General features: G+C 43.0%; 1 protein-coding gene and 1 pseudogene across 3 annotated transcripts; one reads left to right on the top strand and one right to left on the bottom strand.

Moving 5' to 3' along the window:
- Positions 1–549: 549 nt before the first annotated feature.
- On the bottom strand, positions 550–10,245 carry LOC125527143 (phospholipase D beta 1). Of its 3 annotated transcripts, none has more exons than XM_048691709.2 (10): positions 9,131–10,240; positions 8,807–8,923; positions 8,189–8,383; positions 7,726–7,974; positions 7,532–7,600; positions 7,294–7,441; positions 7,063–7,211; positions 6,789–6,950; positions 1,347–1,544; positions 550–1,032 (listed from the first exon to the last, which is right to left on the bottom strand). In XM_048691709.2, the coding sequence occupies exons 1-10, from the start codon at positions 10,028–10,030 to the stop codon at positions 733–735; spliced, it is 2,487 nt and encodes an 828-aa protein (XP_048547666.2). In that variant the 5' UTR covers positions 10,031–10,240; the 3' UTR covers positions 550–732. The 3 variants fall into 3 exon arrangements, with proteins under 3 accessions (XP_048547666.2, XP_048547670.2, XP_048547675.2); XM_048691713.2 differs by lacking the exon at positions 550–1,032 and adding an exon at positions 5,183–5,294 and having other exon boundaries at positions 9,131–10,245; XM_048691718.2 differs by lacking the exons at positions 550–1,032; positions 1,347–1,544 and adding an exon at positions 5,221–5,329 and having other exon boundaries at positions 9,131–10,244.
- On the top strand, positions 2,775–2,916 carry LOC125533299 (small nucleolar RNA Z247; annotated as a pseudogene).
- Positions 10,246–14,988: the final 4,743 nt, after the last annotated feature.

Below are 14,988 nucleotides of genomic sequence, written 5' to 3'. Positions count from 1 at the left end.
AATCTCATGGGATGCGGTCGGCATTTGTTTTCGGTGGATCTGTCTGGATCCAGTCTTCGTTCGTCTACATATGTGTGTCTGCAGGTTGGATCTTTCTGATCTACACTTCTATTTATTGGTGACGATTGATGTTCTAGTGTGCTAGTCCTGTGGGGCATTATCATGACAACTTTTCAACTGTCTACTATAACAATATTTGCCCTGCTCCGATGAGGAAGGGGCGATGGACAGCAACACGCCTTCGCCTCGCTTCAGTGTTTGTACTCATCGATAGGTGGTCTACAGACCTGGATGTAATTTTTACTTCTGATGTTTTTTGTACTACCTTAATAATTGATGAATAGATTGAAAGATTTCTTGAAAAAAAAACTATGTTTACATGATTCCTAATGGGCGAGTCCCGCTTGTAAGTGCACACATGGCAAAATCGACGGCCACATCATCTTGCTAGTTAAAACCATTAATATTTGTAGTTTTAGTTGCTCATTCAATTTTTTGGTTCAAAATATGTTTAAAAAAATCCAATCATATTTCTACCTAGTATTGATATGAAAAAGCTTAACTTATTTGGATCATAGCTTTGGGCAACTAACATCATACTACTTGAAGAACATAACTAACAATTCTCACGGCTCGTCCTTAACAACATCCAAGATACTATAAAATTGCCATTTTACCTGTCCAGGCTACGCCAGAAACCACTAGCAACTATACATACTTGCACAACCAAATTCATATTGTGAGGTTATCATGGATGAGTGTAAAGGGGACAGAGCCACAAATGTTCCCGCCCATGTCTGGGAATGTCGTGCATCCTGGCAAGGGTTTCACCTTGCCTTCACGGTCAACACTTACAGGGTACTTCAAGAGGTGCCCTCTCATCTCAGTCACCTCATTGGCAACGAACTGATCCCAGTTATGTTCCCCGAGATGTCGAACCCGCCTCATGCACTCTATGCTCTCTGGATGGTTGAAGTCTTCCTCGATAGCTCCGATATGCTCAGCCCAGAGCGACATTCTGTACCCGTAAACCTACACAAATTTTATTTAGAGAACAATTCAAGATATATCAGTTGCGTCATAACTCACTAAATTATTTAGCTTTAATGCATCAAAAGCTGTACTAGTAGAGTTGGCATCAGAAGTGCTAGTGTCATTCTTGCTATTCCAATCCAATAAATAAAAGAAAATGAAAATATCAAACGGGTGCATCTGAGGTCATGTAATGGCAAAAACGACAGGTGAAAAACAGAGCCAATCAGCCAATGAAGACATGTCAGTCCTACAAGTACCAATAAATGTTATGCAGAAGCAAGAGCTTGAAAAATGAGGCATAACAGGATTACCTGTCCACGAGGGGCAGAAATTTTATTTGCCCAGGTGTACTGTGGTTGATACGCTCCCATAGCAATCTCAGTATCTCTGGTTCCTTCCATGGACCTCTGGTTGATATTAGCTGATCCAATTATCACATATTCATCGTCCACAATCATGCCCTTTGAATGTACATACAGCATGAACCTCCTATTTTTCCTAGCTTGTTCCTAAACAGTAAAGTGTAAATGAGTACTATGTCCAAGGTCAAAGAAAATATGACAAAAATCACAAGACCTTATACCAATCTCCTTTCAGAACTAATGTCACACGGCTATTCAAAATAAAACCCATATGCTATAAGGATGCAGGTGGGCATCCTGCAAAACCCGCATATAGACCTATCAAAAGTCGATCCTATGTTTGTATGTTTGTATGGGGGTATTCGCGAGCCTCCCGCTTGCATCCTTCTGAAGCAAGAGACAAAAAAGGATCTGAACCTTTGGCATTGTGGTGCATCATGGATCATAGAGGCTAACATAACCATGTCAATACTTTTCCGAGACAAACACAGAACTGTCAAGTTCTGTCCAGGTGAAGGGCATTAAGTTTGACGCATCTAACTTCTCTACTATTATATTGCAACTGAAAAGTCAAACATTTCAACCTTCCTGGGATGAATCAAAACAGCCAGGGATTGTTAGAATACATTGTAACATGTATATACGGTATAAGTATAAACCGTATATACGCCCGGTAGGCTAGCGTGTTGCGTGGTGTTGTAACCGGTAGTTGTGGTTGGTTAGGATTCATCCTCATCTTGTGTTTCTTTCTTGAGGATCAATCCAACATAACCTAACTACCAAATCTTGTAAACCTCTTTGCCTATATAACATGCAACGCGTCCCTGCCAGAGGCATACGCTTCATCCAATCTTTCATGGTATTCAGAGCCAACTTCCTCTCCAACATCCAAACCTAGTCATGGCTAGCTCCAGCTCCGCCGCCACCGCCGCCTTTGCCCTCATTCCCATCGCTGACAAGCTGCACCGGGGCAACTACCTGGTCTGGCGCGCGCAAGCCCTAGCCACCATCCGTGGAGCACAGCTGGTCGATCTCCTCAACCCTGATCACCCGTTCCCGGAGCCCAAGCTCGCCGATAAAGATGGCAAGCCGACAGATGCGCCAAACCCGGAGTATCTTGTCACCGTGGCGCAAGACTCACAGGTACTCAACTTCATCTTCAACTCGATCTCGCCACCTATGATGATCCAAGTCGCCCACTGCACCAAGGCCGCCGCGGCATGGACCACCATCAGGGAGATGTTCCTCTCCCAGACACAGGCCAACATTGTCAACACACGGATCGCCCTCTCCACCACCAAAAAGGGCACCGCGACCATCGCCGACTACATCGGGCGCATGAAAGCGCTGGGCGACGAGATGGCTTCAGCAGGCAAGCCGCTCGACGATGATGACATGGTCTCCTACATCCTTGCCGGACTAGACTACGACTACATCTCGTTTGTCTCGTCCATCTGCGCCGCGAGGACTGAACCAATCAAGGTAGCTGAACTTTACTCTCAGTTGATCGGTTTTGAAAAGCGTCTTGCCATGTTCGAAGGTGGAAACCACTCCTCCCAGTCCTCCGCCAACACTATCTCTCGTGGCCGCGGTGGCTTTGGCCGCGGTAACGGTGGCCGCGGCAATGGAGGAGGTGGCCGTGGCAACAGAGGCCGTGGCAATGGAGGCGGTGGTCGTGGCAATGGAGGCCGCGGCAACGGCAACGACAACGGAGGAGCCGATGATCTTCCTGAGGTTGTCTGCCAGATCTGCAAGAGACCGAATCACACCGCCCTCGAATGCTACCGGCGCTTCGACATCTCCTACACCAAGAACGAGAAGAGCACCGAATCTGCCACAACCTCGTCCTATGGAGTAGATACCAACTGGTATCTGGACACTGGCGCCACCGATCACATCACCAGCGAACTCGACAAGTTGACCGTCCACAACAAGTACCACGGCAACGATCAAACGGAGAAGGTATGGAAATTAGTCATATTGGTCACACTACTATTCGTCATGGGTAGTGCGTCATGTTCTTAGCCAGAATAATATTCCCTTTTCTAGTAGCGATTTGAATAAAGAAGGAGTGTGTGATGCATGCCAAATGGGCAAAAGTCACCAACTTCCTTATCCTAGTTCAAACAGTGTGTCTAAAGCTCCTTTAGAGCAAATTTTCTCCGATGTATGGGGGCCTGCCCGTGATTCTATCAATAAGAAAAACTATTATGTGTCTTTCATTGATGATTACAGCAAATTCACGTGGATATATCTCCTTAAGCACCGATCCGAAGTGTTTAAAGTCTTTCATGAATTTCAAACCCTTGTTGAAAGGTTGTTCAATAAGAAAATAATCACTATGCAAACAGACTGGGGTGGCGAGTATGAACGTCTAAATTCCTTTTTTCGTCAGTTAGAATCACTCACCATGTTTCATGTCCCCATGCTCATCAGCAAAACGGATCAGCAGAAAGAAAACATCGACATATTGTTGATGTAGGGCTGTCTCTCTTAGCCCATGCCTCCATGCCCTTGAAGTTTTGGGATGAGGCTTTCCTCTCTGCTACATATCTGATAAATCGCACCCCTAGCAAAGTGATTAATTTTGAAACTCCTCTGACACGTTTGTTTCAAGAACAACCCAATTATCATTCTCTTCGGGTCTTTGGATGTGCATGTTGGCCGAATCTTCGCCCTTATAATTCCAAAAAGTTAGAATTTCGTTCCAAACAGTGCGTGTTTCTTGGCTACATCAATCTTCACAAAGGTTTTAAATGTCTAGATGTTGCTGCTGGACGAGTATACATATCCCGTGATGTTATTTTCGATGAGACAGTTTTTCCCTTTGCAAATCTAAATCCTAATGCAGGCACCCCTCTCCGGTCAGAAGTCCTTTTACTTCCTGAGTCTACACCTTTTGATCATGGGGACGAACCTGTAGTTGATCAACAGGCTAATTTTTGCCCTAATCCTGTTGCTAACAGTGGAGAAAATCCAGTTTTTGTGTATGATTTTATGCAGCCAGAACAAGACGAAACTGTTGCAGAACACGAGGAGGATTCAGGTGCTGCGGGCAGCGATCCCGAGCCTGCAGCGTCAGCAGGCGCAGGCGACGCAGGTGGACCAGGGGGCGAATCTGCATCGACTGCGCAGACGCCGCCGCAGGAACGACGCGTGGCGCGCGCTGGGCCGCCCGCTGAATCTCCCGACAGCGCGTCGTCAGGTGGGCCAATCGGCTCCCCTCTCACGGGCTGCCAGGTGGGCCAACCAAGCGAGGGAGACGTGCGCACGGGCTCCCACGTCGATCTGCCTCGACAAGATGAGATATCCTTTGTCGCTGGCGACAGATCCGCTACGGGATCGCGCGCTGACATGGGATCGCATGCGGATCCTCCCTCCTCGGGCGGATTTTCTGTGCCGCATGCACCTGCAGCTCCTGATGTGCCAACCCGGCGAACACGGTCACAACATGGCATTTTAAAACCTCAAATTCGTACAGATGGCACAATTAGGTATGACAAGCTCAGACCTCATTTTGGTGGTCTGACAACTACTGGTGAACCTCATAACTTGCAAGAAGCTTTGAATGATACAAATTGGAAGAGGGCCATGAATGATGAGTATGATGCTCTTATTAAAAATAAGACTTGGCACTTAGTCCCACCAATAAAAAATAAAAATATCATTGATTGTAGGTGGGTCTATAGGATTAAAAGAAAGGCAGATGATCAAATTGACAGATACAAGGCAAGGCTAGTAGCAAAAGGTTTCAAACATAGATACGGTATAGATTATGAAGATACCTTTAGTCCTGTTGTTAAAGCAACTACTATCAGACTTGTTCTTTCTGTTGCAGTATCCAGTAACTGGAGCCTCAGGCAATTGGATGTTCAGAATGCGTTCCTCCATGGCGTTCTAGAGGAAGAAGTCTATATGAGACAACCACCTGGCTATGAAATTAGAGGCAAGGAAAATCATCTCTGCAAACTTGACAAAGCGTTGTATGGTCTAAAACAGGCATCTCGGGCATGGTACTCCAGGTTGTGTGACAAACTTCAAGCACTTGGTTTTAAACCATCAAGAGGGGATACCTCTCTGTTCTTTTTTAGAAGAGGAAAGACTATTATGTTTATGTTAGTCTATGTTGATGATATAATTGTTGCTAGCTCATCACAAGATGCAACTGTATCTTTGTTGGCAGATTTGAGAAGAGATTTTGCCTTGAAGGATCTAGGAGATCTACATTATTTCTTGGGAATTGAAGTTAAGAAGGTAAAAGATGGCATCCTTCTGACCCAAGAAAAATATGTCATGGATATATTGAAACGTGCAGGTATGACAAACTGCAAGATTTCAAACATGCCTCTCTCAACTTCTGAAAAGCTGTCAAAGGAACAAGGAGAACCTTTGGGGGCCGAAGAATCAACAAGGTATAGAAGTATGGTAGGTGCTTTGCAATATTTGACATTGACAAGACCGGATATTTGTTTCCCAGTGAACAAAGTTTGTCGGTATTTGCATTCTCCTACCTCTCAACACATGACAGCAGTTAAAAGGATTTTGAGATATCTCAAAGGTACTATGAGTACAGGCCTAAAATTCACTAAGTCAGCTTGCAGCATTGTTAGTGCCTTCTCAGATGCTGATTGGGCAGGATGTCCTGATGACAGAAGATCAACAGGAGGTTTCTGTGTGTTCTTTGGTCCCAACCTGATTTCTTGGAGTGCACGTAAGCAAGCTACTGTTTCAAGGTCAAGTACTGAGGCAGAGTATAAATCATTAGCCAATGCAACGGCTGAGATTATCTGGGTCCAAACTCTTCTGCGTGAACTTGGAGTTGCTCATTCGCCAGTTGCTCGTCTTTGGTATGACAACATTGGTGCCACATATTTGTCAGCAAATCCAGTGTTTCACGCAAGAACTAAACATATAGAAGTTGACTATCATTTTGTTCGAGAGAGAGTAGCTAGCAAGCTACTGGACATTCGGTTTATACCCACAGGTGATCAAGTTGCTGATGGGTTTACCAAGGCCTTGTCATGGCGAAAATTGGAAGATTTTAAGAGCAATCTCAACTTGGTGAAGTTATGATTGAGGGGGCGTGTTAGAATACATTGTAACATGTATATACGGTATAAGTATAAACCGTATATACGCCCGGTACGCCCGGTAGGCTAGCGTGTTGCGTGGTGTTGTAACCGGTAGTTGTGGTTGGTTAGGATTCATCCTCATCTTGTGTTTCTTTCTTGAGGATCAATCCAACATAACCTAACTACCAAATCTTGTAAACCTCTTTGCCTATATAACATGCAAAGCGTCCCTGCCAGAGGCATACGCTTTATCCAATCTTTCAGGGATCACAAGCACAATGTGTTCAGACTTAAAAGGAAAACAAGACATCATTCTCACCTGAGGACTATCTGCTGTGCTTGAAGCGCTAGGACTGTCAGAAGCTTCACGATTGCCAAGACAAAAGAAGACCAAATAATCCTGAGGCTCATATACATCATCCAAACCTGCCTCTTTCAAGGCTCTATATATTATCTTGTACATCATTTGCATTGTTTTGTTCTACAATGCCAGAGGAAGAGCGAAAATGAGCGATTCCACAATATAAATGAACCGAGATGCTCCATAATGAATAAACAAGTAACATGGCACAAATAAAGGTGCCCAATCTAACCTGCCAGTAAAGAATTCTTTGTGCTATGTGACCAGTTGGTTTACCCTCAGGCCACATAGGAAGCACTATGTATGCAGAGAACCTCTGGTTCACCTTAATTTTGGTTGCGATTTTGAGAGCAATTTCAATTGGTACTAGATTGTTAGCCCCTGAAAGAAAACACATTGCAATCTTGAGTAGTCAATCAAGGTATTTGGTGTATTCTGTACTTCCATGAGAAGAATACTGTACCAATATCTTTGTTTGAATCCCAATCGAATGAAGAACCTATGAAGTACTGATTCTCAATATAAATAAAGTGTTGGGCTGCCCGGATGGCATTCACATAAGCTGTGTGTATGCTCATATCAATTAGTACATTCTTTCCACAAACAAGATTCTGTTAGCCAAAACAGGAGTGTTAGTTAGAAGCACGCAAGCTGCAGAACATAATGTTAGCGGGTGGTGCTGCTTTAATTGATTCAGTGACCTTTCTGGTTGCTTCTCGTGGATCCTTTGGAAATCCTTTGGCAGAGTTGGAATCAATAGATCGAAACACCTGAATATCAAAGTACAAGAGAGCTAAATGCCCAAAAATTGAAACGAGAAGCAAGGAAAACCCTTGATTCCTGAGTTTCGTTTTTGAAAAGAGAGATCTCTCCAGTTACAGAATTTTGCAATTACCTGAACATGCCATGCCTCAGGATCGTTATCGCTAAAATATAATGTGTCGCTAATGTTTATGATATCAGGTATTCTTTCAATCCTGAGAAGTGCTTCATCATATGATTTTTCAAACTTCTTAATACCATGGCGTTTCGATGCCTTCAACCAACGCTCCTCAAAATTCTTTAGAACGTCATAAGCTGCTGGACCGTCGATTTTTGAATGCAAGTCATGCCATGGTTCCCTTGGGCCACGAGCATCAACCACCTGTAAACAGATGACAAGGATAATTACTTTCAGAACAGAGATTTGAATAAACACTGAGCAGAAGACATGATGCAATTATTCTTCCTGACCTAAGATGATCTCCTTTCAATGATTAAAAGGCAAACAGCACATAAGGCTCCTACTCTTTTAAAAAAAAGAAGACTCCGGTAACACACAACACAAGTAGTACATGACAAAGGAATCAAACACTTACAGCAAAGTTTGGATTGTGATAATCCTCCTTGTGCAAAGTTTGAAGAGTCCGAAACAGAGGGTGCCCAGGTATATCGTAGCGTCCACCACACAAATCAAGGCCTCCAATAAAAGCAATTATTTTTCTCCTATTACCACCAGCATCAGCATCCACGATAACTGTTTTCTGATGATGACTATATGTTGTTCCTGTTTCCTAGTTTTCAAAATCTTCATATGATAAATAAATGGCACTGAAGAATTGATACAATACAAGATTACTTCAGAAAATAAATACAAAAACAATTTAAATTGTGTGCAGCTATATATTTTAGTTTCCTGGTTAAATAATACTTCCTCTGTTCCAAATTATAAGATGTTTCGGTAGGCTAAAATATAGCCTACCAAAACATCTTATAATTTGGGACGGAGGTAGTAAATAGTAAGAACTGATATTATGAAGTAATATAAGGCAGCAGCATAATATAACTTTATGGTTGCAAAAATAATGGATGGCAAACAAACTAAAATCACACACATTAGCTAGGTGCACTGAACATAATACTTTCAGTCTCCAACAAAAGATGATCTACAATAACAGATAAGCAAAATGGTTATATGACATAATAATAAGAATAACCTTCTGTTTCACCCAGCTGTGACGTTTCCCAGCAGATCTTGGGCAGAGCAATATTTGAACCGGAGAGTGCTTGAAGAATCTACGTGTTTCCTCATCTCGTGTTCGCATATATCCATCCTATAATAAAATTTTGATTAGGAGGTCTACATAAATTCTTTCATCAGAAGTAAAAATAGGCTGTCCTATCTTTAACATGTTTAGCAACTTAAAATTTACGAATGAATGATAAGTATTACTGGGAGATTGGCTGCACTACAATTTTCAGCTTGGATGCAAAATTGCCTCAACACAGCAGTTTTGGACTCTATGAGTAACTCAAAATACCGTTCTGCCGATGATAGTCTCCGATGTTGGATCGTCCCAAACAAGAAGCAACACCCTTACTCCTTCCTGTGACTTCATCTTCAGCAGGTCCCCAAGTGACGGCACCTCCTTGGCCCCGTCCCTCACGAGCCGAATGGTGTGGAACACCGACCAGCCGGCGATGTAAATCAGCCGCCGTGCCTGGATTATGGCGGTATACATGTCGCGCCAACATTGCCCATGTTGGTATTGGAGCCCATTGTCAAGCCGGATGTCCGGGAGACAGCCCTCCGGCACATGTGCATCCTGGTAGAGGGTCACCCTCATGCCACGGCGCAGAGGAAAGTATGCATTTGGCACTCCATGGCTGTCCGGCCCAGCAGCGACACCACGGTGGTACGCTGTGAGGCGAGCCACCGGGGTGTACTGTATGGAGAGCCGCAGCACCGCGCCGGGAGCGCACGGCTTGCCATTGGGATCCAGCAGAGGATAGGCGCCCTCGATCCTGTCCCCGCGGAGGAGCTGCTCGGCGGGGATGGCCGCCGCGCCGATGACCTGGCCGCCGAAGACGTCGTTGTCCTTGACGGCGAAGTGGACCTCGGCCGCCTCGTGGCCGACGGGCACCACGAAGTTCTGCGCCCACACGGGGTCCTCGCTGTTGGGCACGACGTAGGTGCGGGCGACGGTGGCGGCGGAGACCTGGACGGTGACGTAGGGGTCTCTGGTCATCGAGGCGCTGGGTACCTTGCCGGCGACGGAGCCGACGATGCGCAGGCCGAGGAGGTCGCCGAACTTCTTGTAGAGCACGCCCTTGTCGGGGAGGCCCCCCGCGTCGCGCACCCAGATGTCGAGGCTGCCGTGGAGCAGCACCACCTTGAGCGACGCCCTCGCGCTGCCGGCGCGGCGGCTGCTTCCCTCCATCGCCGGCCGCCTCCGCCAGTACCTCCGGGCTTTGGGGTCGTCTGGTCCTGTACGGCTTCATCTCGCTCCCCGTCGACCAGTCGGCCTGAAATGGACCGGGACCTGCGGCAGCCGTGGGGTCTTCGGCGAGATGGGGACGAGGCGAGGAGCGGCAGCCGCACGGTGGTGTGGAAGGGAAGAGTCGTCGGCGCCGACAACGACGGCGGAAATGCGACGGAAGTTAAATCGGGAACACGACGGCGGTCCGTCAATTGGACTCCCCGACGGATTTTCCTAGTGTTATTATTTTTCAACAAGAAAATTCCACGACTTAATGTCTGTTTTGAGACACTGTAATAAATTTCAAACCATAGCCAAATTCCACGTGTTCACGCAGAACATACTAGCACCGCTTGTATCTAGACAAATCTAAGACAAGAATTTTGAGACGGAGGAAGTACTTTGAAACCTTTGACAAACCTCTTGACAGTTGTCCTTATGGCATTCGCCAAACAAACATGAGACGGATAACCACAAAACGCAAACGTGACAACTTGTCTTTTTTAAAAAACTTTCAATCTATTCGTCTTTAATCATGACAATACAACAAACCTAAAAAATAATAAAAATTATATCAAGATCCACAGACCAGCAACTTGTTATCGCCATAGCTTTAGTTCTCTCCATCTCATCTGATTTTGTGTTGCTTCGTCTTGCTCCCCATCAACTCATCGCCTGAAATTGACCTAATTGTACAGTCATGCGAGGAATCATGGAGAATATGAAAAAGAAAGATGTGCTTGCAAAGATCTCCTCGAAGACATTGGGGAAATAGAGGTTTTACTGAAGTTTAGGCAAGTATTAGTAAAAAGCCTAAGTCAAGCTTGTTGATTTGTATTGATGTGTATGAGAGTGATTATAAAGAGTAAGTTGGATATATGTATTGATGTGTATGAGAGAGAGGTTATAAACTACTCCCTCTGTCCCATAATATATGATCGTTTTGCAAGTTAAACAGTTTGCAAAATAATCTTATATCATACGAAGGGAGTAGTTGACTTTTAGTAATCCTAGTATTTCTTGCTCGGATTTTGAGACGGAGGAAGTACTTTGAAACCTTTGACAAACCCCTTGACAGTTGTCCTTATGGCATTCGCCAAACAAACATGAGACGGATAACCACAAAACGCAAACGTGACAACTTGTCTTTTTTAAAAAACTTTCAATCTATTCGTCTTTAATCATGATAATACAACAAACCTAAAAAATAATAAAAATTATATCAAGATCCACAGACCAGCAACTTGTTATCGCCATAGCTTTAGTTCTCTCCGTCTCATCTGATTTTGTGTTGCTTCGTCTTGCTCCCCATCAACTCATCGCCTGAAATTGACCTAATTGTACAGTCATGCGAGGAATCATGGAGAACATGAGAAAGAAAGATGTGCCTGCAAAGATCTCCTCGAAGACATTGGGGAAATAGAGGTTTTACTGAAGTTTAGGCAAGTATTAGTAAAAAGCCTAAGTCAAGCTTGTTGATTTGTATTGATGTGTATGAGAGTGATTATAAAGAGTAAGTTGGATATATGTATTGATGTGTATGAGAGAGAGGTTATAAACTACTCCCTCTGTCCCATAATATATGATCGTTTTGCAAGTTAAACAGTTTGCAAAATAATCTTATATCATACGAAGGGAGTAGTTGACTTTTAGTAATCCTAGTATTTCTTGCTCGGTGTTACAGAACGCCCCCCCCCCCCCCCCCCACCTGACACCACCACCACCGCACACACATGCATAAAAGTGCAAAATAATTAAATTACTAGCTATACTATGGGCAACTGCAATGAAAAACCATTGTATATCGATATGTAGATCGAGTCAGGACAGTGTTCACTAGTCGCCTCGCCCATGAGCCCACGGTATATTGCTTTCGTTCTTTACCATGATAAATTTATATTCTGGACCATGTAAAAATTTGATTTTGGTACCATGGATAGTTTATTAAGTTTACAGTGGCAAATATTATATACACTATAGCAAATTTTAATGACACAAACAAGTTCTAATCAAAGCGAACTATTTTTGAAAAATGTGAACATTTTTTCTAAAATTCTGGACAAAATTTGAAGTTTTTGAACTTTTTCTAAAAGTAAACCTTTATTGAAATTCTGAACATTTTTCAAACAATAAAATTGAAATTTTCAAACATTTTTGAAAAATAACAAAATTTGAAAATCTGAACATTTTTCGAAGATTTATTAAATTTTGAATTTATGTAAAAAAAGACTAAAAAAGGAAACAAAAAATAAATAGAAAAAACCCGGAAAAAAAGGAAACCAATAGAAATAGAAAAACTGGTAGAAAACCATTTCGAAAATACCTACGCTACGCTGATAAATTGGCTGGCCCAGTCCATCGCCAGGTGGCTCGTTCCTTTGCTGAGGATCGACTATTTGACGCGACGCGCGTCAAGTAGGAATTCCCGCCTAATACACGATCAAGATTCAAGAGACAATGTTGAATCTTTTTATTACACAGAGTAGCTAACACCGGACCAAATCTTACAGCCTGCTCCGCTGTCGATAGGAACGGTGCGTCTGCCGTAGTGTCCAGCCGCGGAATTCTCCACAGACATGGTGCTTCATTCTTGTTGACTGTCCATGAAACTACCGCGGTGTAATAATCCAGAGCTGGAACCCATATCAAATTATCGGTGAAGCTCAATCGTTGCACGATGGATTCAGGCACATTTTTACCATTAGCCTCACACTTGCAACTACCAGTAGTGCAAACCTTCGATAAATGTGCAGTTAGACTCATGTAATAGTATTCCGATGTCCAACAAATCACCGTCCACAATAAACATGAAAATCACTCCAGTAGTCTGGAAAGCCATGCTGCAAATTCTATCAAACCAAAACATGTACTATCAAAAAGTATGTGTACGTAATTTGCAAGCCAGTGCGTGAATAGGATGCAGAAAATATACGATTTTGTTCTTCATTCACATCGAAAGCTGGGGTCGTTTAACATGTATCTGAGTTAAATGATGTGAATTAGGCACGTGTGTAGACACAAGGTTCTAAGCAAAACCTAACGCTTCTTATTCTTGGGCTAACTGGAACGACCATCATTATGTCTCCCCTTCTTTTTGGTACGGCAAAACCATATTTTTACCGTTGCAACTGTCACTCGTCAACAGATCGAGTTCCATCGTTCTTACCCACAGCTTCAACTGACAAACTGCTGATCATCTTCACGACAGCTGGAGCCTCATCTTTGCCTCTCACACCTACAACTGTCAACTGTTTATCATCTTCGCTACCGACAGCCGTCCCGGTAACACCAATTTGATCTTCAATTGTCGTCATATCAAGCAGTAACTTATCAACATACTGCTGTGCTAACTTTCTCTGTCTGTACATACGCAAAAGCCTTTCCAGACACTTCAGAATGTCTTTTTTGTCAAAATCAGTAACAGCTTTTCCTGCATCTTCAGTCACATCTATTTGCTTTGGTTCCAAACTACCTGCAAACTGTACAAAACATAGCACGGAATTACTCATCAATTGCTTCACCACATCAGTTCATCGAAAAAGCATTGGCTGTTTATAAACTTGGTTAGATTCTCAACCTTAGCGAGTTCAATTTCGGCCTCAGACCCAGGAATCACAACCTTTGCAATCCTCCATGCATACATCAAGTCATCATCTTCCATGCCACCAATCCAAGAAACATACGGATCACATATGCCGCGTAAAACCTTGGTAGTAGCCTTCGAGAGGATGTCAAGAATATTCACGTAACCAAATTTATGTACGAAATCTGAATTAATCTGAAATCGACAAAAAGAAAAAGAAGGGAATCAAATCAGCCTACTCATGTAAAACTGCAGCAATCAATACACAAATAAACCATAGAGAGAAGCTGAAGTTCTTGAATTGATTATTTAATACAGTACAATAAGAACTACTAACCAGTTATGTGTTAGCATGATCACGGAGCATCGTAAATACCAACAAATTAGAAATACTCATGAATTCCACATTGTTGCAGATAAAAGTACTCGTTAATGTAATTTAACAAGATATAATTTCATTACTAGTGTAAACTGTAAAGGATGCTAGAAAAAAAAACTCGAATAATGAAATGCCTTAAGTATCACAACGAAATCTTGAATTCAGTAACATGAACATTAAACAATACTAAGTAGTACAAATTACTTTGGAAGGAAGTTTAATCACTGGTCATGAACATTAAACAATACTAAGTAGTACAATAGCAAGGCGAGCATTATTACCTTACTTGTGGAGACTTTGATTTTATATGTTTCCAAGTCCCTTAGCAGTTGCTTGCTCATTGGAAAAAAATACTCATCGGTGAGCTTATAAAATCAGACAGGAAATGCTTTAGACCCTAAATCAACTCATCCACAGCTTCATCACCAGTCCAACATTTGACACCCTGAGAAAATATGCCAACATTAAAATGCCAGACTTAACTAAACTAGCACCGATGATGAAAAATAAATAGTTGAGGGAATATAAAGTTATAAACTGACAAGTTTCGACTCAATAACAGCTTTAAGCTCACTGTCTTGAACAACCAATTCCTCATTAGCCTTGCAGAATCTTAGAATGAGTTGCCTCAGTTTGTCACTAGGACCAATGACACTATCACGGACAACCGAATGCTCAACTCTTACAAAACCGAGGGCAAAGACAACCTGACACAATCCAAAAGAACGCCCGTCAGAATATGATGGTGGGTGACACATGCTGATAAATGCAACATGAACAAAATGTTGAATGGAGCAGACAAATGCTGATAAGTGCAACATGAACAAAATGATTCGAATCAAACTAAGATACAAAGCTTAGAAGTTATGGTTGGCTATCACACATGGTACATCAAGTGTGTCCTGTAATTGGAAAATAAAAGACATTTCCCTAAGTGTCCTTTCAGGTTATCAACTG

Source organism: Triticum urartu, chromosome 1A (assembly GCF_056163025.1).
Source record: "Triticum urartu cultivar PI428250 chromosome 1A, HENAU_Tu73, whole genome shotgun sequence".
Lineage (NCBI taxonomy): Eukaryota > Viridiplantae > Streptophyta > Magnoliopsida > Poales > Poaceae > Triticum > Triticum urartu.
Note: the sequence above shows the minus strand (reverse complement) of the source record. Positions and strands in the feature narration are given on the sequence as shown.

What these genes read in the sequence shown, in the direction of transcription:
- LOC125527143 (XM_048691709.2), bottom strand. Translation starts at nt 10,030, where the DNA reads ATGGAGGGAAGCAGCCGCCGCGCCGGCAGCGCGAGGGCGTCGCTCAAG. An exon ending in AGACTATCATCGGCAGAACG is followed by an intron (nt 8,924 to 9,130) that starts GTATTTTGAGTT and finishes ATTTTATTATAG; the next exon opens with GATGGATATATGCGAACACG. An exon ending in TTTCTGCCCCTCGTGGACAG is followed by an intron (nt 1,033 to 1,346) that starts GTAATCCTGTTA and finishes AAATTTGTGTAG; the next exon opens with GTTTACGGGTACAGAATGTC.